The sequence below is a fragment of the Kogia breviceps genome, chromosome 10, assembly GCF_026419965.1.
Source record: "Kogia breviceps isolate mKogBre1 chromosome 10, mKogBre1 haplotype 1, whole genome shotgun sequence".
In the NCBI taxonomy this organism is placed as follows: domain Eukaryota; kingdom Metazoa; phylum Chordata; class Mammalia; order Artiodactyla; family Physeteridae; genus Kogia; species Kogia breviceps.
This window is the reverse complement of record NC_081319.1, coordinates 375606-399364: the sequence shown is the minus strand read 5'-3', so window position 1 is coordinate 399364 and position 23759 is coordinate 375606. Positions and strand designations below refer to the sequence as shown.

The 23759-nt window shown below is 57.5% G+C and overlaps 1 protein-coding gene across 14 annotated transcripts in view; it reads left to right on the top strand.

Moving 5' to 3' along the window:
• Nucleotides 1-23759, top strand: part of CFAP100 (cilia and flagella associated protein 100) — a 54602-nt gene that overhangs the window by 5493 nt on the left and 25350 nt on the right. For 8 of the 14 annotated variants that reach the window (XM_067043231.1, XM_067043224.1, XM_067043225.1 and 5 more), the window contains 10 exons: nucleotides 12866-12966; nucleotides 14739-14925; nucleotides 16462-16529; nucleotides 16602-16765; nucleotides 17702-17782; nucleotides 18170-18351; nucleotides 18579-18611; nucleotides 18688-18814; nucleotides 20748-20796; nucleotides 20883-21040. In XM_067043231.1, coding sequence (XP_066899332.1) covers nucleotides 12866-12966; nucleotides 14739-14925; nucleotides 16462-16529; nucleotides 16602-16765; nucleotides 17702-17782; nucleotides 18170-18351; nucleotides 18579-18611; nucleotides 18688-18814; nucleotides 20748-20796; nucleotides 20883-21040 — 1150 coding nt within the window. Of the gene's footprint in view, nucleotides 1-5097; nucleotides 5165-12865; nucleotides 12967-14738; nucleotides 14926-14996; nucleotides 16530-16601; nucleotides 16766-17701; nucleotides 17783-18169; nucleotides 18352-18578; nucleotides 18612-18687; nucleotides 18815-20747; nucleotides 20797-20882; nucleotides 21041-23759 lie in introns of those variants that run through there. The other 6 variants (XM_067043229.1, XM_067043228.1, XM_067043237.1 and 3 more) reach the window with 4 other exon arrangements.

The window sequence follows — 23759 nt, the reverse complement described above, 5'->3', positions numbered from 1 at the left end:
GTGAGGGAAGTCGACCTGGGTGAGGGTGTGTCGACTGGGGCTCAAGCCAGGAACGCTGCTGAGCCTGGCATCCTGGGTTCAGCCACAGGAGCTGGCGACCATGGTGGGGGCCAGGAAGATTCTGAGCCCTCGGCGGGGGGGGCTTGGGGACACAGAGCTCTGAGTCCGGGCCAGGTGCAGAGGGGGCGTCTGGACCCCAGCCACAGCCAGAGGCCGCGGGCAGGGGCCCTGGAGTCAGACACACCCGTTAGCTCGGGTCACCTCGGTCAGCCTCGGCTGCCTCACATGTGGAGTCAGGAGCAGCCTGTCTTCCTGAGGGCTGCCGCGGGGAGGGTGGGCGGGGCACGCGTGCAGCCCTGTCATCAGTAGGCGCATCCGTGTTGCTCGTGCCGTGTCTGCGCCGTTGCTGTCAGCACACCCACCGCCCGTCCTCCGGGGCCTGGGCTGCGCTCTGCGTGTGTGGGGCCAGAGTTGGACGAGATGCTGTAGGCTGCAGGACGAGGGGTGGCCGGGGGTGTGGGATGGAACACGGGCGGGGTGGGCTCTGGGTTTGCTCCTCATTCGCGTGTGCTTAGTAAGTGCTGGCTGTGTGGGGCGTGGGGCCTAGGCCTTGGGGACTCAGGTGAGTAGCGCTGATGGAGATGCCCGTCGTGGGACTTAGGTTGGGGCGGGGGACACGGATGCTGGGAATCGGGCGATCGTTCTACGTCTGCAGCAGCCGAGGGGGCGGGGAGGCCTGTGGGTCCCTGTCCCGAAGGATGAACGCGCGGAAGGGTGTGCCGGGCAGTGGGCGAGGCCAGCAGAGGCCCCGACGTGAGGGTGAGCACGAGGGCTGGTGGAAGAGACAGGAGGCCAGTGTGGAGCAGCGTGTAGGGCCTGTGGGCGTCGGGGGGCCGCTGGGCTCTGTGGGGGTGACGCGGAGCGTCTGAGCAGGACACGGCCCAGTGTCTGGGTTTTACGACCCTGTGTCTGGGGTGCCATTCCATCCCTCTTGGGCAGGGGGCCACTGGCCACGGCTCCCTCGTGACCCTGGGCAAGGCCTGGCCCTGGCATAGAGGGCAGAGAGTGCCGGTGGGACCTTGGCCTGGCAGAGCGGCCGGCCACGCCGGAGTGCGCCCCAGGCTCCCCAGTCGGGGCTGGCGGGGGCGGGGCTGCAGGACCCCAGTGCAGGGCCCCTTCCGGGAGACCTGGCCTGCAGCGGGTCCCGCATGTCTGGGGCGCCTCGCGGGGGCGGGGCCTGGGGGCCGCCGCCGAGCGTATTTCCCCGCGTGGGTGGGGGGAGGGCCAGCTGGGCGGGGTCCTCCCTGCCGAGGCCCGGCTGTCGGGCCTGCCTGCGCGCTGCGCCAGCGCGTGTGCGCGTGCCTTCGCCCGCCGCTGCTGACCCTGGGCATGGGGGCCCGGTTCAGTCGTTGACTTTGGCGGTTTAGGAGCCCTGGTTTTAAGTGACCCAACCTTCATATGGGGAGCTGCAAGGTCCGGCCGGGCTGGGGTGCAGAGGTCGAGGACACGGAGGCGTCGCCTGCTCTCGGAGAGTTTGGGGGATGGGGATAGGCAGCTCTCCTCTCTGTGCTCGTCCCCGCTGCTGGGACAGACCGGCACGGTCCCCTGCGCAGAAGGCCCTCCCCCTGGGGCTCCCGTCTCAACGACAGGAGTTGATTCAGCCTGAGGCCCCTCGGTGAGCCCCGCGTGCAGTTGAGTCACGGGGCGGCCGCGCCTTCCCCACTCTCCTCGCCTTGCCCTGCTTCATTCCCTCCTTAGAACGTACCCCGACCTGCCTGGCCTTTCCTTACTTACCTCGTTTCTCTGTCTCCCCGGTAGAGTGTCTGCTCCATGAGGGCAGGGGCCGGGGCTGCTCTGTACCTCTTCTGCTGCTGCGTCTCCAGAACGGGGCACCTAAAAAGCCTTCAGTAAAGTTCTGTTAGGCTGCAGGCTTTCCCCAAAGACCAGGAGCTTTCATCACTGCCTTTCAACACCGTGCTGAGGTTTACCAGGGCATTTAGACAAGGAAGAGAAGGAAAAGGCCTTCAGATGGGCACGGAGGAAGGTAAACTCTCTGTTCACAGATGAAATGATCCTGTATGTAGAGAATCCCCAAGAATCCCCAAGAAAGCTATTTGTGCTAATAGATGAATTTAGCAACATTGCAGGGTGCAGGGTCAATACTCACAAGTTAGTTGTGTTTCTGTACACCAGCAGTGCACCGTCCAACACGGAAATTAAGGGGCAGTTCCATCCACACCGGCATCGAAACGCACAAAGTATCTGTGCGTGGGGTGACGTCATGGGAGGTGACCCAGCAGGAAGACCCGGGAGTCACTCTCTCCACGCAAACGAGTATTGAGGACCCCCGACCGGAGCTCCGCAGCTCCCAGGAGAGAACCAAATGAAGAGGCTGCGGGATTCTGGTGAACTCTGGCGTTTGGTGGAGGGGCTACCGGCCCCCGGTCTCCAGTCCCGGAGCAGCGGGGAGGGTGGCCTGAGTTCCCGCCGTGGCCTGTGGGTGCCAGGGTGGGCAGCAGGGACCTTGTCGCCCCAAATGGGGGCTGTGTGTTTGATCGGTGAGGGCCCACACAGAGAGGCTGGTCATCGTTTCAACCCCGCAAGCCGGCGTCACTTCCCCGCCGTGTCTGTCGGGGGATTTAGAAACGGGGCCCCTTCCCCGGCTTTGGGAGCCAGACACTTAAGGACAGCTTTGGGGCTTCCCTGGTGGCGCAGTGGTTGAGAGTCCGCCTGCCGATGCAGGGGACGCGGGTTCGTGCCCCGGTCCGGGAACATCCCACGTGCCGCGGAGCGGCTGGGCCTGTGAGCCGTGGCCGCTGAGCCTGCGCGTCCGGAGCCTGTGCTCCGCAACGGGAGAGGCCACAGCAGTGAGAGGCCCGCGTGACGCAAAAACCACAAAAAAAAAAGGACAGCTTTGATGAGAGGTTAATATCCAAAATACACAGAGCGTCCTAAAACTCAACAACGACGAAAAACAAACAACCCGGTTAAAAAGCGGGCAGAGAACTTCACGGACGCTTCTCCACAGAGGAGGTACAGACGGCCAACGAGCGCACGACGAGCAGCGACACGCCATCAGCAGGGGCTCCCCTTCCTTCCTCTTGGGCTGTGGGCGCGGCTGCTTTGGCCGCCCCCCTGCCCCACTGAGCCCAGGCCGGCAGGGGTGCTGGTGGCCGGGGTGGAGTTGCCTGCAGGGGGCATCCCAGGAACTAAAGGCTTGCGACTTTTCTGTACCCGAGGGAACCCTCACACCCCTCCACGTTCCCCTTCGTTTGTACCAGTTCCTCAACTGCTTCCACTGGGTACCAGGACGGTTGTGGACCAAACCAGCCTCGTGAGGTTGGGATTCAGGGCTGGAAGGCAGAAGGGAGCAACCGGTGACTCGGGTGCTTTCAGAGAGGAAGACGGGAGCTGAGAGAGAAGCAACTTCACACTGTCGGGTATGGGGGGAGTCGGGGAGCCCCTCTGTGCAAAGGCCCTGGGGCAGGAACCATTCGTCCTGTGTGACGGGCCTAGGGAGGCTGGGTGGCTGAAGTGCGGGGGGCGGGGGACGAGGCGGAGCTGCTCAGCGAGCACCCCCGGGGCTTGATCTGGGCAGCCGTCCTTCACGTGCCCACCCATTTAACCGTCCACATCCACGCTCTGTGCCCGCAGGACGACACACCAGCATTCACCACACCTGGCTCTACCGAGGGCTAATTCCGTTCCCAGTGTTCCTTTTCCCTCCGGCACGGCAGTCGACACCTGTGCCTGATTGCCACGTGTCTCTGGGATGAACTAGAAGGGGGATGGCGGGTCAGGGGGCCAGGCGCAGGACCCAGGCTGGCCGCTCGGGACAGCACCCAGAGAGCAGAGCTCAGGGCGGCACTGGGGGTGGCGGGAGGACGCCTGGAACGCACCCCTCGTCCTCTGGCTCTGCCAGAGGGGAGAGAGGAGCTGGGGGCCGCCGGGCAGCACCTGCCTACCTCGAGGGTCTCGCCCTGCTCCCTGTGGAGCCGCAGCCCAAGGACGGGGAGGGCCTGACCCCATTCACAGCTCCATCGGGAAGCGCAGATCCACGCCTTTCTCTCGTGGCACCTGGGCCACGGCGTTTCCTTTAGAACCTGCTTTTGCTGCATCCCATAGGTTTTGGATCATTGTGTTTTCTTTGTTATTTGTCTCTAGGTATTTTTAAATCTCCTCCTTGATTTCTTTAGTGATCCATTGGTTATTTAGTAACATATTGTTTAGCCTCCAGGTGTTTGTGGTTTTTTACAATTTTTTTTTCTGTAATTGATTTCTAATCTCACAGTGTTGTGATCAGAAAAGATGCTTGATATGATTTCAGTTTTATTAAATTGACCGAGGTTTGATTTGTGACCCAAGATGTGATCTATCCTGGAGAATGTTCCGTGTGCACTTGAGAAGAAAATGTAATCTGCTGCTTTGGGACGGAATGTCCTGGAACTATCAGTTATGTCTATCTGGTCTAATGTGTCATTTTAAACTTGTGTTTCCTTATTAATTTTCTGTCCAGATGATCTGTCCATTGGTGTAAGTGGGGTGTTAAAGTCACACTATTATTGTGTTACTGTCGATTTCCCCTTTTATGGCTGTTAGCATTTGCCTTACATATTGAGGTGCTCCTGTGTTGGGTGCATATATGTTTACAGTTTTTACGTCTTCTTCTTGGATTGATCCTTTGATCATTATATAGTGTGCCTCCTTGTCTCTTATAACATTCTTTATTTTAAAGTCTATTTTATCTGATATGAGTATTGCTACTCCAGCTTTTTTTGATTCCCGTTTGCATGGAATATCTTTTTCCATCCCCTCACTTTCAGTCTCTGTGTCTCTTCAGGTCTGAAGTGAGTCTCTTTTTTTTTTTTTTGTGATATGCGGGCCTCTCACTGTTGTGGCCTCTCCCGTTGCGGAGCACAGGCTCCGGACGCGCAGGCTCAGCGGGCCATGGCTCACGGGCCCAGCCGCTCCGCGGCATGTGGGATCTTCCCGGACCGGGGCACGAACCCGTGTCCCCTGCATTGGCAGGCGGATTCTCAACCACTGCGCCACCAGGGAAGCCCAGAAGTGGGTCTCTTGTAGACAGCATTTATATGGGTCTTGTTTAAGACACACAGCGAGCCTGTGCCTTTTGGTTGGAGCACTTAATCCATTTACATTGAAGGTAATTATCGATACTTATGTTCCGACTGCCATTTTCTTAACTGTTTGGGGTTTGTTATTGTAGGTCTTTTTTCTTCCCTTCCTCTTTTGTTCTTTTGTGGTTTGATGACTATCTTCAGTGTTGTGTTTGGGTTGCTTTTTCTTTCTTTTTTTTTTTAAAAAATAAATAAGTAAATTTATTTATTTATTTATATTTGGCTGCACTGGGTCTTTGTTGCTGCACGCGGGGTTCCTCTAGTTGTGGCGAGCAGGGGCTACTCTTCATTGTGGTGCACAGGCTTCTCATTGCAGTGGCTTCTCTTGTGGATCAAGGACTCTAGACACGCAGGCTTCAGTAGTTGCGGCATGTGCTCAGTAGTTGCGGCTCACGGGCTCTAGAGCGCAGGCTCGGTAGTTGTGGTGCACGGGCTTAGTTGCTCCGCGGCATGTGGGATCTTCCTGGACCAGGGATCAAACCCATGTCCCCTGCACGGGCAGGCGGATTCTTAACCACTGTGCCACCAGGGAAGCCCCTGCTTTTCTTTTTTTGGTGTGTGTCTATTGTAGTTCTTTGGCTTGCATTTCCCATGAGCAGTGTATTATATACAAGGTTGTCTGAAGTTGCTGATCTCTTAACTTCAGATGCAGTTCCCATTTCCTGCATTTGTGCTCTCCTCTTCCCCTGGTTGCTGGTTTGATATCATACTTGTGTGTGGATGATCTTCTGCTTTTACTGCATGTTTGCCTTTACCAGTGAGCTTTCCCATTTGTGCTTTTCTTGTTTCTACTTGTGGCCTCTTTTTGTCCCCCTCCTACCTAGAGAAGTTCCTTTAGCATTTGTTGTAAAGCTGGTTTGGTGTGCTGAATTCCCGTAGCTTTTGCTTGTTTGTGAAGCTTTTGATTTCTCTGTTGAATCTGAATGAGTGCCTTGCTGGGTAGAGTAATCTTGGTTGTAAGTTTTTCCCCTTTCATCCCTTTAAATATATCCTGCCACTCCCTTCTGGCCTGCAGAGTTTACGCTGAAAAAATCAGCTGATAACCTTATGGGGATTCCCTTGTGTGTTATGTGTTGCTTTTCCCTGGTTGCTTTTAATACTCTTCTTGATATTTAATTTTTGTTTGTTTGATTAACATGTATCTTGGCATGTTCCTCCTTGGGTTTATCCTGTATGGGACTCTCTACACTTCCTGGACTTGGGTGACTGTTTCCTTTCCCATGTTAGGGAAGTTTTTGACTGTAATCTCTTCAAGTATTTTCTCAGGCCCTTTCTCTTTTCCTCTTCTTCTGGGACCCCTATAATTCGAATGTTGGTGCATTTAATGTTGTCCCAGAGGTCTCTGAGACTGTCCTCATTTCTTTTCTTTCTTTTTAAAAAAATTAATTAATTGATTAATTAATTTATGGCTGCATTGGGTCTTTGTTGCTGGGCACGGGCTTTCCCTAGTTGTGGTGAGTGGGGGCTACTCTTCGTTGCGGTGCGCGGGCTTCTCACTGGGGTGGCTTCTCTTGTTGCAGAGCACAGGCTCTAGGCGTGCAGGCTTCAGTAGTTGTGGAGCACGGGCTTAGATGCTCCGTGGCATGTGGAATCTTTCCGGACCAGGGCTCGAACCCGTGTCGCCTCCATTGGCAGGCGGACTCTCAACCACTGTGCCACCAGGGAATCCGTGTCCTCATTTCTTTTCATTTTTTTTCTTTTTATTCTGCTCCTCGGCAGTTATTTCCACCATTTTGTCTTCCAGCTCACTTATCCGTTCTTCTGCCTCAGTTATTCTGCTATTGATTCCTTCTAGTGTGTTTTTCATTTTAGTTATTGTGTTGTTCATCCATGATTGTTTGTTCTTTAGTTCTTCTAGGTTTTGTTTTTTTGTGGTACGCGGGCCTCTCACTGCTGTGGCCTCTCCCGTTGTGGAGCACAGGCTCCGGACGCACAGGCCCAGCGGCCATGGCTCACGGGCCCAGCCGCTCCGCGACACGTGGGATCCTCCCGGACCGCGGCACGAACCCGCGTCCCCCGCATCGGCAGGCGGACTCTCAACCACTGCGCCACCGGGGAAGCCCATCTTCTAGGTTTTTGTTAAACATTTCTTGTATTTTCTTGATCCGTGCCTCCATTCTATTTCTGAGATTTTGGATCATCTTTACTATCATTACTCTGAGTTCTTTTTCAGATAGATTGCCTATTTCCTCTTCATTTATTTGGTGCTGTGGGTTTTTACCTTGCTCCTTTGTGTGCAACATATTTCTCTGTTGTCTCATTTTATCTAACTTACTGGGTTTGAGGTCTCCTTTCCACAGGGTGCACGATTGTAGTTCCTCTTGCTTCTGGTGTGTGCCACCTACTGGGTGAGGTTGGTCCAGAGGCCTGTGCCATTATCCCCTTGATAGAGGGTTTGATTGGTGTTGTGGTGACCAGCGCCTGCCCTAGATATTGCGCAGGGCCTCCCCTGGGTTCTGTGGTTGTCACTGCCCTGTCAGGGGCGGGGTCTGCTCCCTAGTTATTGGAGTGGAGGCCCCCAGATCTGTTTCTGAGCTGTGTTTCTGATCTCCGGTGTGAGGTAGGCAGGATTGGAGCACTCCCACTGGGAGAGAAGCTGCTGAGTTTCCCTCCACCGGAGCTGTTCACCTGTGTGTGTGCTCTGTTGTGTCCCCTTTGGCCCGTTGTGTGGGCTCACAAAGTACACTGTTGTTGGCGCTGCTCTCAGTTCTGTCTTAACTGTGGGCGTGCCGGCGGCGGGCCGCGGTGACTCTCGGGCGTTGTTTTCACCAGGCCGCCGGCGCAGATCCAGTGAGGTCAGGTCCCAGGACTGCAGTAGTCGTGAATCTGGACCTGTTGTGGGAGCTACGGGGGCAGCTCAGACTCTGGCCTGGCGCACCCCGCCATGTGTACGTGCCCACAAAGCCTAGAGCTGCTAAAGCCAGACCCGTCCCACCCGCAGGAGCACTTGTTCTTTCAGTTGTTTCACAGGTGCTGAGTTTAGGAAGCTGTCAGTGGAGGTGTAACGCAGCTGCGAGGAGAGCTTTCGGCTCTTCTTCCGTAGTCACGTGGCCCCCGGGGCTCAGCTGTGGTTTCAGCCGCAGCCCTGCGTGTGTTCCTCCCATCAGAGCCCACGAGCCGAGGCGGCGATGGTGGTGAGCGGGTGCCCAGGCGGGAGGGTGCCGGGTAGCGACTGAGCACGTGAGCTTGTCCAGGGGAGAGCGGGTGCCACGTTGGGGTGGGGACGGAGGAGGTGGTGGTGGGGGGCGCCCTCCCTGGTACCCCGTGGAGGCAGGGGCCAGCGCCCTTTGCACGTCACTCAACAATGGTGCCTCTGGCGCCTCCTCTGTGAGCATCCCGGTTGCAGAGCTGCTCCATCCCGTCCCCTCAGGCTGTCTCCTCACAGCCGACATCAGTCCCCTCCCCCGTCTGCTCTCCAAACCCCACGTTCCGGCACCGAGCCCGTGTCGGCACCGGTGGACGCGCTCTCGGGCTGAGGCTTGCAGGGCTGTGGCACGGACCATCTGTGTAGGTCTCACTGTGTCCTGCCTGCAGCAGACCAGCTGCTGGGCTCCTCGCCGAGCCCCGAAGCTCCCCCTCTGTCCCAGCTGATCTCCCTGCCGGTGAGGGGGCTTCCCTGCATGTGGGAGCCTCTCCTCCCCTTCAGCTCCCTGCCAGGGGTGCGTGTCCCGTCCGCTCCCGCTCCTCTTCCTTTTCCCTCTTCTTTCTTTCATCCTACCCGGTTATGGGGGGAACTTTCTTGTCCTTTTCGGTGTCCAAGTTCCTCTGCTAGTGTTCAGCAGGTGCTCTGTGAGAATTGTTCCATTTGTAGATGTGGTTTTTTTTTATTTTTATAAATTTATTTATTTTATTTACTTTTGGCTGGGTTTGGTCTTCGTTGCTGCGCGCAGACTTTCCCTAGTTGTGGAGAGCAGGGGCTACTCTTCATTGCGGCGCGCGGGCTTCAGATCGCGGTGGCTTCTCTTGTTGCGGAGCACGGGCTCTAGGTGCGCAGGCTTCAGTATTTGCAGCACGCGGGCTCAGTAGTTGTGGCTCACAGTCTCTGGAGCGCAGGCTCCGTAGCTGTGGCGCACGGGCTTAGTTGCTCCGCGGCATGTGGGATCTTCCCGGACCAGGGGTCGAACCCACGTCCCCTGCATCGGCAGGTGGACTCTCAACCACTGCGCCACCAGGGAAGCCCCTTGACTCTGCTTTTTTTTTTTTTTTTTTTTTTTTTTTTTTTGCGGTACACGGGCCTCTCACTGCTGCGGCCTCTCCCGTTGCGGAGCACAGGCTCCGGACGCGCAGGCTCGGCGGCCACGGCTCACGGGCCCAGCCGCTCCGCGGCACGTGGGATCTTCCCGGACCGGGGCACGAACCCACGTCCCCTGCATCGGCAGGCGGACTCTCAACCACTGCGCCACCAGGGACGCCCCCCCATTGTATTCTTCATGCGTTTCTGGGGAGAGGTGAACTCCACGTCCTACTCCTCCGCCACCTGGAGGGCCCCCCGCTGTGAACATTCTTGTGTGTGCCGTTCTGGCGCTATTTCCCCTGGGGGTACAGGGAGGAGTGGAATTGCTGGCTGGGTGTTAAGCTTTCGTAGCTGCCTCTGAACAATCCCCCAGAGCGACTGTAGCAGTTCACAGCCCACCAACAGGTGTGAGGGTTCCATTGCTCCACACCTCTCCCGCACCAGGCACGCAGACTTCCTTTTTGTATGACCTGGTCCTTTGGGTGTGCGTGAGTATCTCACGTTCCCCGTGACCAGCGAGGGGGTTACTTACGTTTATGGGCCATTGATGACTCTGTGCTGTGAAGCACCTGTTCCTCCTGCTTTCGGCCCACTTTTCCACTGGGTCGTCCGTCTCCTTATTTTAGTGATTTCTAGGAGCCCTTTACGTATTCGGATTACAAATCCTTGGCCAGTTCTAAGTGTTGCAAATACCTTCCCCCACTGTGTGGGTTGCCTTCTCTCTCAGTGGTGCCTTTTAATAAACAAGAGTCTCTACTTTTGTAGTTCAATTTACCGATCACTTCCTTCTGGTTAGTACTTTTCAAGTCCTGTTTTAAAACTCTTTGCTGACCCCCAAGATCATGAAGATATAGGTTTCTTGTATCTTCTATGCATTTTTTTTCATTTCACAAGAAGATCTACAAACCATCTCTAATTGATCTAATTGTATCCATTTTGTTTGTAGGTTTTTTGGATTTTCTACTCTACTTCATCACCTTGAGTGACATTATTTTCCCTCTCTTTCCAATCCTTACACCTTTTATTCTTTTTCTTGCCTATGGCATCAGGAGGACCCTCATTACAACACTGCTAAGATAGGCATCCATGCCTTGTTTCCAATGTTGGAGGGACGTATGGTCTCTTGTGGATACACGGATCAGCTTCCCATTGTTGCTGTAACAAATTACCACACACTCTGTGGTTTAAAACACACAAGTTTATTAGGGTCCTAGAAATCAGAAGTCCGCAATGAGCCTTACAGGGCTGGAATCAAGGTGCCCCCAGATCTGGCTCCTTCTGGGGCTCCAGGGGAGAACGTGTTTCCCGCCTTTTCCAGCTTCCAGAGGCGCCCGCGCTCCTCCACCCCCGAGAGCAGCATCTTCCCGTCTCCGAGGCCCGTGGTCCGTGATCACATCTGCGAAACCCCCTTTCTGCGTAAGGGAACACGGTCACAGGCTGCGGGCTAGGGCACGGACGTCTTTGGGGGCCTTGAGTCACCTCACCATACTTCCTTCCATCAGATCAGCGATGTCTGCTTCTATTGCTAGGTTGCTTCTATTCAAGACTTTTATTCAAAGTTAAGTTTTGAATCTTAAAACACACTTTTACTGCATCTATTGAAATGATCATATAATTTTCTTCCTCATTCTGTTAGTGGGGTGTAGTACGTTGCTTGATGTGTAAATGTTAAACGGACTGAGTTTCTGGAACAGTCTGCCTGGAATGGTCACCATTCTGGGTTTGGGGCTCGTCTTCACATCACCCACTGATTCCCTTCACGTTAGCGCTAAACATTCCCTTCTTACCCGAATGCAGATGCAGTCTCCGCTTCGGGAGCTGGTGTCGGAGGAGCTCCCTGTGGCTGCGTGGCCTTGGGGGGCTTCTCACCTCTCGCTGCCTCTGTTTCCTCACAGGGGTCGCAGTGTGTCCCACCTCGTAGGGTCATTGGGAACATTAGTCCAGTTGGCGTCTTGCGCAGAGGCCGGCTACACCGCCAGAGGGCAGGGTGGGACTGACACAGCCCCTGCTGGCTTCCTCCCGTGGCCTGGGCCAAGGAGCAGATCGTCTTTCTCTCTTCTCCTCAGTCCGAGCGCAGCTCACTTTTTAAAACTCTTTTCTGATAGGAGCTAATTCTTACAGAAAAGTTGAAAAAAGAGTAAACGATTTTGCAGCATGCGCGTATTTAGGCTTCTCCGACCCCTGCTCGTGAGGGATGCAGATGCAGCATCCTGGGCGCGTCCGGGGTCAGGATGCAGAGCCCTCTCACCCGGGCTGGTGTGGAGGCTGCCAGGCTTCTCCACTGCCGGCTTGTTTCCCTGTGGGAACGGACACATGTCTTGCGTGGAGGTGCTCTGAGACTCTCAGGGCATAACTTCATGTCCCTTTGAGGGCATCCTCTTTCTGGGGCTGAGGGCGTAAAACGGGACCGACCTCCGGGAAGGCAGGTCAAGCTAAGTCTTTGAAGCTTGGAGCCTGCTCACAGCCCTCTAGCCTCCCTTCGGAAAGTCACCCCGAGGGCCAGTCAGTGATGGCGCGGTGGAGGACGGAGGGTGTCCGGGGCGGTGACGTGGGGACCGCATTTGCCCTGCGCATGTGCCACGTGGAGCAGTGAGTTACGGTAGCCCTTCATATTTCCTTATGCTGTTCACAGAGAATTAGTAACTTTAAAGTTTGCTTTTTTAAGGAAGGTATGGAATTATCAAAAATGTGTATTGAAAAGTATTAGGAAAAAAATACCCCAGCAGTTGTTTAAAATGGAGGAGTTCTTTTTTATATATGACATTTTCTTTTACTTTCACGATTTAAAAAAAAAAAAAAAAAAAACCCTGTTTCTTCTAAATCAAGGGTAGTGGGGGAAGAAGCAGCCATAGTTTTAAGCCTTTAGTTTGGTGCCCTGGGTTCCATCTTCTCTGGCACCGGTGAGCTGTGCTGTGGGAACCCTCCCCCTTACTGCTGGGAGAGAGACAGCAGGGCTGGGGTCCTTGGCAGCCCTCACCTCCCAGATTCCTGCCCTGCCTTCCCAGACTTCAGGCGCTCTGCCCTCACCAGCTCCCAAGCCCAGCCTTCCCCTGGGAGGCTCAGGGAGACCCCTGCACCCTGCAGGCAGGTGCCTCAGCTCCGGGGTCAGCTGCTTCCATCACTTACAAAGGGCAGGTGGAGCTTCTCTCCCCTGTGGACCGGGGGTTCCCGAGACTTTAAGTGAGAGAGGACAGAGGGCCAGGAACGTAGCACAGGTCTGAGACACAGGAAGGTCTGTGTTCACAAGGTCTCCTTCAGATGGCAGGGACAGAAGCTCGAGTCCAAACAGGTTAAACCAGACAGGTAAGTTTATAGAGCTGGAAGGTTCAGGGGTGGACTTCAGGCACAGCTGGATCCAAGAGAACATTCGATGCTCGCTTGTGCTTTCATGGAAGCTCCCTTGCTGTGCTGGGAGGGTGCCGGGACCCCAGAGGCCCAGATCCCTGGCTAGAAGAGCTGGCTTGTTTCTCCAGCGAGGCATCTCCCTCCCCAGGGTCTGCAGTGGTTCCCGACCAGGCAGCTAATCCTTTCCATATGTCTGGGGATGTGGATTTCTTCTTACTCAGAGACCTGGAGCGGAATAAATCTCTATCAGTGAGTATCTATCCAGGAGCAGCCTGCCACCCCTCCTTCCCTCACAGGGCAGCAGCCAGACTGGCCTTTGCTCAGGTCATTCTCTCTCTCTGCGGTAGTCAATGGCTCACCACTTGTGGTGAAAACAACTCACAACCGCCCGGCCCCAGGCCTCCTGCCAGCTTCCTCACCGCCATTCCTGGGCTGTTGTCAGGGTGGGAGATTTTCTGTGGCTACGGCCTCAGCCAACATGCCTTAACCTCTGCCGTGCCCTGCATGAGATGCTGTCCCCTCCTGAGACTCTCCCTGACCACCTTCGAGGCCCTAGGAGACCCCCCGCATGCTCTAACCTTGCACAGTCCGCTCTCACTGGAATTCTGGGAGGCGAGACACACACACACACACACACACACACACACGCACGCACGCGCGCCAGGCCGTGTTTCCGGGACACACTCTCACACGCGCAGGCAAGGCCTGCGTCCCCGGCTCCCTCATGGGCTGACTGTGTCCACCCCGGCTCAGGGCTCAGCATCTGAGATTCCTTAGAGCAGTGCCCCCGCCCCCCACCCATGACCCCGACCAGGACCAAGGACGCACAGGGACATGCAGGTCCTCCAACCCCACCCCTCTGCCTAGGATCCAGGGGGGCCATCCGTGTTCCGCGCCTCCTGCCTGGAAGGAGGAGCAACGGAGACACAGCCACTCTGAGCGGTGCTCACGGCAACACGCACACACGGGGCTTCCCCTTTCTCCACCAGGGCCAGCACAGCCCGGACTTTCTTCTCCCAGCCTGGCCCGGCCTCCGCGAGCCTCTGCCTTCCTTCCAGAGCCCCTGTCCCCACCTCACACGCGTCCGCCCAGCACCGCCCCCGACCTCCTCACGCTGGCCCCCAGCAGCTGCCCGGCATCTTTAGATTGCAGACCTTCTGCCGCTGGAATTCTAGCGGGTGACATTTTCCCAACTTCATTGTACGTGGATGTGCAGATTAGGGTCCCGCTACAGACTAGAGGTGGAATAGGTGTTGCACGCGGCAGGACCAGCAGGAAGTAGAATTTGACCAGGGGAAGCCAAATGAAGACACACGTGAGGGCTTATCTGATCAGGCAGTCGGGGTCCTGAGCCAGCAAGATCCCCAGGGCTTGGACAGCAGGAGGGGCTGGGCGCTAGGCCTCGGGAAGAAGGGTCCCTCACCCCACCCTATCCTGAGACCCTCCCAAGTGAAGGGCTGGGGCAGCATGCAGTCCTGGGGGTGGCTGGCCAGAGGCCAGGCAGGGTGGAGAATAGGTAGGGAGGTGCAGACCCCCGCACATGACTGCGGGCTGCCCACAGTGAGTAGGGAGCTTGCAGATCAAACCTGGGGTTTCTAGTTTCTTTTGGAAACTCCGAGGATCTAGTTTCCCTCAACATCGGTTTGTCAGGATTTAGCAAATCACAATACAAGACGCTCAGTTTAAGTGTGAACTTCAGACAAACGAGGATCATCTCTAGTGAGTGTGTCCCTGCACCGCTCATCTGGAATGCGCGTCTGAGCTGGCGTCCCCGCCTCCCCGTCAGCCCCTGGGCAGCTGTGCTCAGGCACCCAGAGCAGTTCCCGCAGGCTCACAGCCCCAGGGTCTTCTCCGCAAGTCACTCCGCACGTGCGCCGCCACACCGGCCAAGTGCGCGCTTCCAAAGCCTCTGCCGCCCGGACAGGGCGACGCGGAGAGAACTGGTGGGCGGGAGAGGGTGGGTGGGTGGCTGGCCCCGTCCAACCCCGCCCGAACCCGTTCCCCTACACCGCCCACCCCAGGATCGGGAGCAGAAAAAGCAGCTGCGGGTGCACGAGAAGATGACCCACTCGTCCAACCTGGCGGCCAAGCACACCAGCCTGCGGCGCGAGCTGCAGCTGGAGGCCAAGGTGGCGGACCAGGAGGCGCGCGCAGAGAAGCTACGCATCTTCCAGGAGCAAACGGCCTGGACTCTCTCCATGACCCGAGGTGCACCCCTCCCCCTGCCCCCAGCCCCGAAGCCCCAGAATCCCGTCTCCGCCCTTGCGGTCTGAGCGGTGCGTTTAAAGGTCTTGGGAGATGCAGGGCTGTGGTGCAGTGTGTGTGTATGGCCGGGGTCTTCTCTGTGCCTGACCTTTGCCTCCCGGGGTACAAGGATCAATTCCACATGGATTGCTGCTCTAAAAGCCTTTGAATCCCAACATGGCATGCATTCTGAACGCTGACTTGCACGGTGAATGCAGGCTGGACAGTGTATAAAATGTAGGCATTACCCTTGGTGGCGAGCATCTGAGCTTCAGCCCTGAATGGCTTCTCTGTCCTGGACAAGTCGGCTTTGTACCGCAGCTTCCGCTCCTGGCTGGTAACAGTACCAGCCTCATGGGTGCTCAGATTCAATGTCTTCAACTGCAGGTAGTGAAACGAAGCTATGTGTGTGTGTGACCTGTTATTATTTTTATGACCCTGTAGGAAATTTGAAGTACTAAAAATGCACTAATACTCTACCAGTGAAGTATAAACCACTAAACTAGAAAGAAGCAATTGAGATCAGTGTGTCCTGGACCCCATGGGCTACAGGGGCCCTGAATGTGAATTTGAGTGTGGAGAGACCCCCGCCCCCCCCCCCCCCCCCCAGCCTCTACCCCTGACGCCCAAGGCTTGTTGTTTTGGGTAGGAAGCCTTGAGCTTACTTGGACGTTTTGTGTGTGGAGCTCTGCACCAGGGAAGCAGCACTGCATGTGTTTTGTCTCTGCCTCTCTGTCCATTTCTAAGACCTGGGAGCAGCAGGTGGTATCTGGGTGGGGAAAGCTGGACCCAGCAGGTCTGACTTCCAGTAAGGAGCCCAGGGAGGCCAGGCCAGACATCTAGACTGAAAACGGAGCTTGTGTACCACGCCGGGTTCTTAGGGAAAGGAGAAGATTTGAGGGAAAAGGCCGAGAGCCCCACGGTTCCATCCACAGCTAGGGAGCCTCCAGGCCTTCCTCTCCAGAAAGGCAGGGAAGGAGGCCTGCATGGGCCTTGAGCCCAACTGCGATGCCTCCCTGCTTGTACTCCGGAAGGCGGTCGTGATGCCCACGTAACTTCCGCCTGGCTGAAACCCTGCCAGGGTAGACTTAGCTGCTGTCCACGCTGTGCCCTGGAGGCTTAAGGCACCCCAAGGAGAGGTCATGCTGCCCCATTTTTCTCTCACTGCCCCCATTCTCTCACTGTCCTGGCCAATAGACCTTTCATTAGTAAGTCCAGCCAGGTAAAACTTCCAGGGTGGGCGTGTTCAGAGCTTCACTCCAGGTGAGAAGGCTGCTACAGCAAGAGAGGCTCGAGTCAGACATACGGAAGGAATTCCCACCTGGCCAGTCTCTAGCCATGGAGACTGTACTGTATCAGCAGAGCCTGCTTTCCTTTTGCTGGAGCCAGAGCTGGCTCTCTCGCGATCCCTGCAGTAATCTGGGCCTCACAGCAAGGCACGGCTGCAGACCAGCAGGCTGGCCCCCCACCGCCTGGCTGTGCCCACTCCTCTTGTTGCAGAAAGGAAGATGGAACCTGATAACTTAAAGAGCTACATCAACCAGAGGCGGGAAATATTCCTCATCCAGGTAGGCTGGCTGCCCCGCGGGCCCAGCGGGCTGGCCCTGTGAGTAGCGTGACTCCCACTTCGGTGCCCTCAGTACGCCCTGGATGTGAAGCGGAACGAGATCCAGCGGCTGGAGAGGCTGGCGGCCAAGAAGGAGGCCGAGGCGGAGCGGGCGGAGAAGTTTCTGAAGAAGCACACTGCTCTATTTGACGAGTTCGTCAGGGAAAACCACCGCAGCTCCATGCAGGCCCTGAGAGTGTGAGCTGCCTGGACCCCGGCCCGCGCACGCTCACCGCCCGCCCGACCCCGACCCCGACCCCGGCCCCGGCCCGCGCACGCTCACCGCCCGCCCGGCCCCGACCCTGACCCCGACCCCGGCCCGCGCACGCTCACCGCCCGCCCGGCCCCGACCCTGACCCCGACCCCGGCCCGCGCACGCTCACTGCCCGCCCCGGCGCCGACCCTGACCCCGGCCCGCGCACGCTCACCGCCCGCCCGACCCCGACCCCGACCCCGGCCCCGGCCCGCGCACGCTCACCACCCAGCCGGCCCCGACCCCGGCCCGCGCACGCTCACCGCCCGCCCGGCCCCGACCCCGGCCCGCGCACGCTCACCACCCAGCCGGCCCCGACCCCGGCCCGCGCACGCTCACCGCCCGCCCGGCCCCGACCCTGACCCCGGCCCGTGCACGCTCACCGCCCGCCCGGCGCCGACCCCGGCCCGCGCACGCTCACCGCCCGCCCGGCCCCGACCCTGACCCCGACCCCGGCCCGCGCACGCTCACTGCCCGCCCCGGTGCCGACCCTGACCCCGGCCCGCGCACGCTCACCACCCAGCCGGCCCCGACCCCGGCCCGCGCACGCTCACCGCCCGCCCGGCCCCGACCCTGACCCCGGCCCGCGCACGCTCACCGCCCGCCCGGCCCCGACCCCAACCCCGACCCCGGCCCGCGCACGCTCACCGCCCGCCCCGGCGCCGACCCCGGCCCGCGCACGCTCACCGCCCGCCCCGGCGCCGACCCCGGCCCGCGCACGCTCACCGCCCGCCCGGCCCCGACCCCGGCCCGCGCACGCTCACCGCCCGCCCGGCCAGGCCCCTCCGTGGCAGCTCCCCCGCCTCCCGCCTTGACTGAAGGCGGAGTGGATACCCTTCTTGAACACGCTGTGATTGACTCCATCCCCTCCCCGCCCCCAGGGCTGAGAAGGAGTCCAAAGCGAAAATGGAGAAGATCCTCGAGATTCGTGATCTCACCGCCCAGATCACGAACATCAAGAGGTGAGGTCAGGCAGCAAGCTGGGCCCTGCGCCGTCCCCGCCAGCACATCTCCGGGAGCCAAAGGAGCCCCATACGACACACACCTCTGAACCTCGGCTCTCTCAGAGATCCCAAGCCCTGTGGGGGTTTTTCAGATGAGGCAGCCGAGGCCAGGAGAGAGTCGGTGGCCTTCCTGAGGCCACACCACCGGGACAGGGCTCGCTCCACCCTGAGAGCAGCTGCAACTCAGGGGGTGTGAGCCGCGCTGGTCCCGGGAGGGCGGCCTCCTTCCCCGCACACGGTGTTCCGGCGCCTGTCCTCCAGGAGGGCTGGGAGCTCTGGGCCCGGCCTCCCTTACAAGGGGCCCAGGGATGGAGCCTGACTTCGCCCGTCCCCTCCCGGGTCTAGTCAAATCTCCAAACTTGAAGACATTCTGCAGAATTACAAGGCCTACAAGGATTTCCTGTACAAGCTGTCGCCCAGGGAGTGGCTGGAGGAACAGGAGAGAAAGCGCTTGGCTCTTTCAAGGACCAAGGAGGCGCTCGAGGCCTCTGAGGAGAACTTGCTCTTCTCTGAACTCGAGGACAAAGGTAGCAGGAGAGAGAGGGCGTGCCGGGTGTCCCTAGAGCCTGTGTCCAGCTGGCGCCAGGCCCCTTCCCCTGCTTGCAGAGCCCTCCGGGCTCAGCCCATACGCTCCTCGGAGAATCGCCGGCTCTCAAAGCAAACCTTCCTCCTGCCGCTGAGGGGGACCTCAGGGAGGGTCCTGGGGAAGTCTGTGCCCCTGAGCTATCTGTGACTCCTCCTTTGCTTCCTGCAGGACCAGAGATCAAGGACCAGACGGGTCTCAGAGGTATGTGGCTGCCCCAGGCTGGAGGGGCCCTGCTCCGGGCTGGGGCAGACGGACAGCCCTCCTCTGCTTCCTCCAGAGGAGCAGGGTCCAAAGAAGCCCGCCAAGGTCCTGCAGGTGACACAGCTGAGGCAGGTCCCGTCCGGCACTGTCAACCACCAGGAGGGCACCCAGCCCAGTGTGCCTGGCAAGCTGGACCCCAGAAGGTGAGTGGGCTTGGTGGGGTGGGGGGGGCGTGACGGAGGTGACTGGCCTGCTGCAGAGTGGTCTCCAGTGGCTCTGGCCGGGGGCACCCCAGCTGGGGGGAGAGGGTGAGGAGGGGCTCTTTCTATCCTGGATGGTCTGGAGTCAGACTTAAGCCTGAAAAGCAAGGTGTTTCCCAAGCAAAGCTTTCTTTTTGTCTGATTTGGTGAACTTGAGCTGGGCTGGCCCAGTTGGGTGCTGGTGGGACAGGCAAAGGTACAGAGATGAAGCAGCTAGGTGGGCGCCTTGGGTCAGGACGCACCTGCCCGTGCCCTCTGGGGCAAGAGTGCTGGCTGGCAGCTGGCAGAGCCCCCGCGCCTTTCGAGAGAATCAGGAAGTCTGGATTTTCATATAGAAGTCTCCAGTTTTAATTGTAACAGTTACTTTTAAGTCTTTTAAAAAAACACGGTAGGGGACAAACAGAAGTGAAAGAGATGCAGACCTGGTGACTTGCCCCGTGGTCCCTCTGACACCCGCCTCTGGCACCACCAGGCCCCCCGGGCTCTCCTGAGTCTCTTCCTGCAGTGCCGATACCCGCCCTCCACCCCCGCTGTTCTCCAGCTGTCACCGGTGACAATGGGGCAGACCTCCTGCCCCACTCCCTCCTCCCTGCCCCCTCCAGCCCAGCCACCCCAAACCCCGGCCCCTCCTGCAGGGCTGCCCGTGTGGCGGGGAGGGCACTCGGGCACTGAGCAGCCAGGCAAAGCTGGAGCCCTGGCTCTGCTTCCGGCGCCTGCCCTCGGGTGTTGCTTTTTTCTCTGATACTGTAGTGTTATTGACATGTAAACAGCTGCACAAGCCAGGCACGTGCAACAGGTTAACTGTGGTCCCTTAAACCCCTGTCGGTGGTGCTGTCTCCAGTTGAAGAGGTTACGTGTGTGTGCTTCCTCGCCCTAGGCTGCCCTCAGCCCTGGAGCTCCCACCAGCAGGCTCCTGTGGGGACAGATGCTGAGAACAGAGGTCTGGGCCCTGCCCTCTACTAGCCATGTGACCAGGGCCACTGAGCACATGTGGGCGGGTTGTGGGCTGCACAAGGCACTCGGCCGAGAGGACAAGTGGGGGCTAAAGTCCAGCTCAGCCCCAGGCTCTGTCCTCCTGGAAGGAGGATTCTTAGAAAGGCACCTTCTGGGCCCAAAGTGTCCTAGCGGCGACCCCGGCGGGTGACTGGCTCTCTGCGCAGCGTGTTTCTTATTTGCCGAATGGGCATCAACGTGCACACAGGGCGGGGCACAGGCCCGGGAGTGTGTTAGCTGTTGGCCCTGTGCTGTCATCTCCGTCCTTCACGAAGGTCGGGGCCTGGAGTCTCTCAGGCCTCGGCCCAGCTCGCCCCGGCTGCAGGCCGCCCTCGCCAGCTCCGGGGCCAGCAGAACCTGCGCGTCTGCGTAGGGTGCGGGCTGGAGCAGGCCGGGAGGGGCGACAAAAGCAGGTTTGAGGCCGGTCCGGGGCCCCCTGCAGCGTCGCGGCCCAAGCAGCCATTCCTGTGGCCTCCGGGCCTGCCCGGCACGGTCCCTGCCCCGTGGCGCGCGTGTCACAACAGCCATGTGTGTGGGACCAGCAAGGACACGTGCCGCGGCCGAACCTGACAGAGGAGGTGGGCGGGAAAGGCCCACGGTGAACGGGGAGCCGCAGGCGCACAGCTGCCGAGCCCCTAGCGTGTGGGAAGGAGCCGGTGGGGCAGGAGCAGAGCTGCCCCGGGAGGCTGCGAGCTGTAGTCTGACCGGAATGAGAGGAGCTAGCTGGGTGCGGACCCTCTCCCCCGGGCTGCTGTGTGACAGCTGGGGGCCGAGAGGAGCCTGGCGCCACCGCCCCGGCAACTTGAGGGACGGGGGGAGGGGCGAGGGGCGGGCGACGTGGGGCGTCACGCCCTCAGGCCTCCCCGACCCCGTGTCTCCGCAGGGACCGTCTCACCCTCCCCGTGCAGGAGGACCCTGACAGCGACGGGGAGGTCAGTGCCCGCTTTGGGCGGGGGCCGCGGGAGCCGCGGGAGCCGGGCCCGCGCTGGCCAGCAGCTGCACGTGGCTCTGGTTGCAGGAGCAGGAGCTGGAGCTGTACTTCACGGAGCCCCAGCAGCTCCTGGATGTCTTCATCGAGCTGGGAGAGCAGAGCCTCTCACTGGTCCAGAACGCCCAGGAGGTGGAGGAGGCCTTGGAGGAGCTGAACCTCACCCTGAAAAACACCCAGATCCGCATGTAGGTCTCACGCCGCCGGGCGCCCGGGCAGCGAGGGGGCTCTGTCACTGGCTCTCCTCCTGGGACCTCCCACAGCAACCGGGAGCTGGGCTGTGCACTCCCCACCCTGTGCATGGCTTCAGTTTTCTGGAAAGCTCCATTTGAAGATTTAAGGCCTGGCTCTGGGGAGAGGGTGTGTCTTCTTGGGCGGGGGGCTGGGGTTGGGAGCAGGCCAGGCCCCTCCCCACCCTGGAGCAGCCTGTACCCAGAGGGGGAAATCTCCAAGGCCCTCTTGCACAGGGGCTTACTGCTGACACCAGGCCCCCCAGAGCTGGTCTGCGCAGGGTCAGGCTGGGGCACCACGTGAGGCCTGCTGGGAGCCAGGAATCATCCATTTATTCCCAGACAGTGACTGAGCACCTATTCTGCATCAGGCTGGGGTCTAGGCTCTCCAGGGATAAGGTAAGGCCCTGCCTCGTGAGCTCACAGCCCATGGGAGCAGACTTAGAGGTTCACAGATTTGACTTGTAGGTAGTAACACATGCTAGGAGGAAAAGAAAGGGTGACATAAGAAGGAGGCCGAAGTGGAGGGTCGCAGCGGATGGGAGAGGGGAGAGGAGGCTTCCAGGGGAAGGTGTCCTTTAAGCCAGGCACTTCCTGAGCGATGGGAAGCCACAGGGAGATCTTGGGGGAAGAGGGCTGCGCGCAGAGGGAAAGCACGTGTAAAAACCCTGAGGTGGGTGTGGCCCAAGGCTACGATGTCCCAGGGGAACCATGTTCCCGAGTGCTCATGTCTTGCTGGCCTGCATCCTGCCTTGGAGAATTTCCTACTGAGAGCCTCCAGAGTAATACAGAAACGTAAGCTCTCAGGGAAGACTGTTTCCTGCAACCTGGGAAGTGGCAGAGATACAAAGAGAGATGAACTGGGGGGAGGCAGGCGGCCTCCCAGACTCCCAGAACCTGGTAGAGGACATACACAGGCACCCATGTGCGTCATAGCAGAATCCCGGAGGGGCTGTCTGGTAGCTGGTCCTCAGCCAGCTGAGCCATCCCCAAGATCACCAACAGTTTGTTTTCAGGGGGGTCACAGCCCACATGCATTTAACTTCCATGAACTCAACCATCGTTTCTAAAAAAAAAAGGAAGAAAGTAAAAAGAAAAAACTGGGACTTCCCTGGTGGTCCAGTGGTTAAGACCTCGCCTTCCAATGCAGGGAGTGTGGGTTCGATCCCTGGTCAGGGAGCTAAGATCCCACATGCCTCGCAGCCAAAAAACCAAAAACTTAAAACAGAAGCAATATTGTAACAAATTCTGTAAAGACCTTAAAAATGGTCCACATCAAAAAAAATCTTTTAAAAAAACTTTAAAAATACAACAAATAAACAATTTGACTAGGCCTGTCTATTAAGGAAATTGTATCAATAATTAATAACCTTCCGTGGGCTTCCCTGGTGGCTCAGGGTTAGAGAGTCCACCTGCCAGTGCAGGGGACGCAGGTTTGAGCACTGGTCTGGGATGATCCCACATGCCACGGAGCAACTGAGCCTGTGCACCACAACTGCTGAGCCTGTGCTGTAGAGCCCGCGAGCCGCAGCTACCGAGCCTGCACGCTACAACTACTGAGCCTGTGTGCCACAGCTGCCGAGGCCCACATGCCTAGAGCCTACGCTCCACAACGAGGGAAGCCACCACGATGAGAAGCCCGTGCACTGCAACAAAGCCAAAAATAAATAAATAAAAATTAAAAAATAAAAAAAACCTTCCAAAACACAAGTTACCAGGGCCAGATGGATTTACTGGTGAATTCTGCCAAACATTTAAGGAAGAGATAACAGTTTTCTACAGTCTCTTCCAGATGATAGAAACAGAGGGAATACTTCCTAACTCCTTTTCTAAGACCAGCATTCAGCGTTAACCTACCTAGTAACAAAACCAGACAAAGACATTGCAAGAAAAGTATAGTATCTCTCATGAACAGAGATGTAAAAATCCTCAACAAAATATTAGCAAATTGAATTCAACAATGTATGAAAAGAATTATACACCACGAGGAAGTGAGATTTTTCCCAGGGGTGCAAGGCTCCTTTAACATTTGAAAATCAATTAATGTAATCCACCACGTCAAGAAGCTAAAGAAGAAAAAAGCACGTGATTATTATCAACAGATGCAGAAAAAGCATTTGATAAAATCGAATACTCATTCATCATAAAAATGCTCAATAAACTAGGAATAGAGGAGAATTTCCTAAACTTGATATAGGATGTCTACAAAAGCCCTACAGCTAACATCATACTTAAAGCTTTCTTGCTCAGATCAGGAACAAGGCAAGGATGTCCTCTGTCACCACTCCTTTTCAACATTGTACTAGAAGTCCTAGCTAATGCAACAAGGCCAGAAAAGGAAATTAGAGGTATACAGGCTGGGAAGGAAGAAATAAAACCTTCTTTGTTCGCAGAACGCATGGTCATCTGTGTAGAAGAAATGAAAGAATCAACAAAAAAACCTCCTGGAACTAGTAAACTATTATAGCAAGGTTACAGAATACAAGGTTAATATACAAAAGTCAGTCACCTTCCTGTATATTCTCAATGAACAAGTGGAATTTGAAACTGAAGATATATTAGCGTCCCCCAAAATGAAGTGCTTATATAGCTAACAAAATATGTACAAGGTCTATATGAGGAAAGCTACAAAATTCTGATAAAAGAAAGCAAGCCGTGTTTATGGGTAGGAAGACTC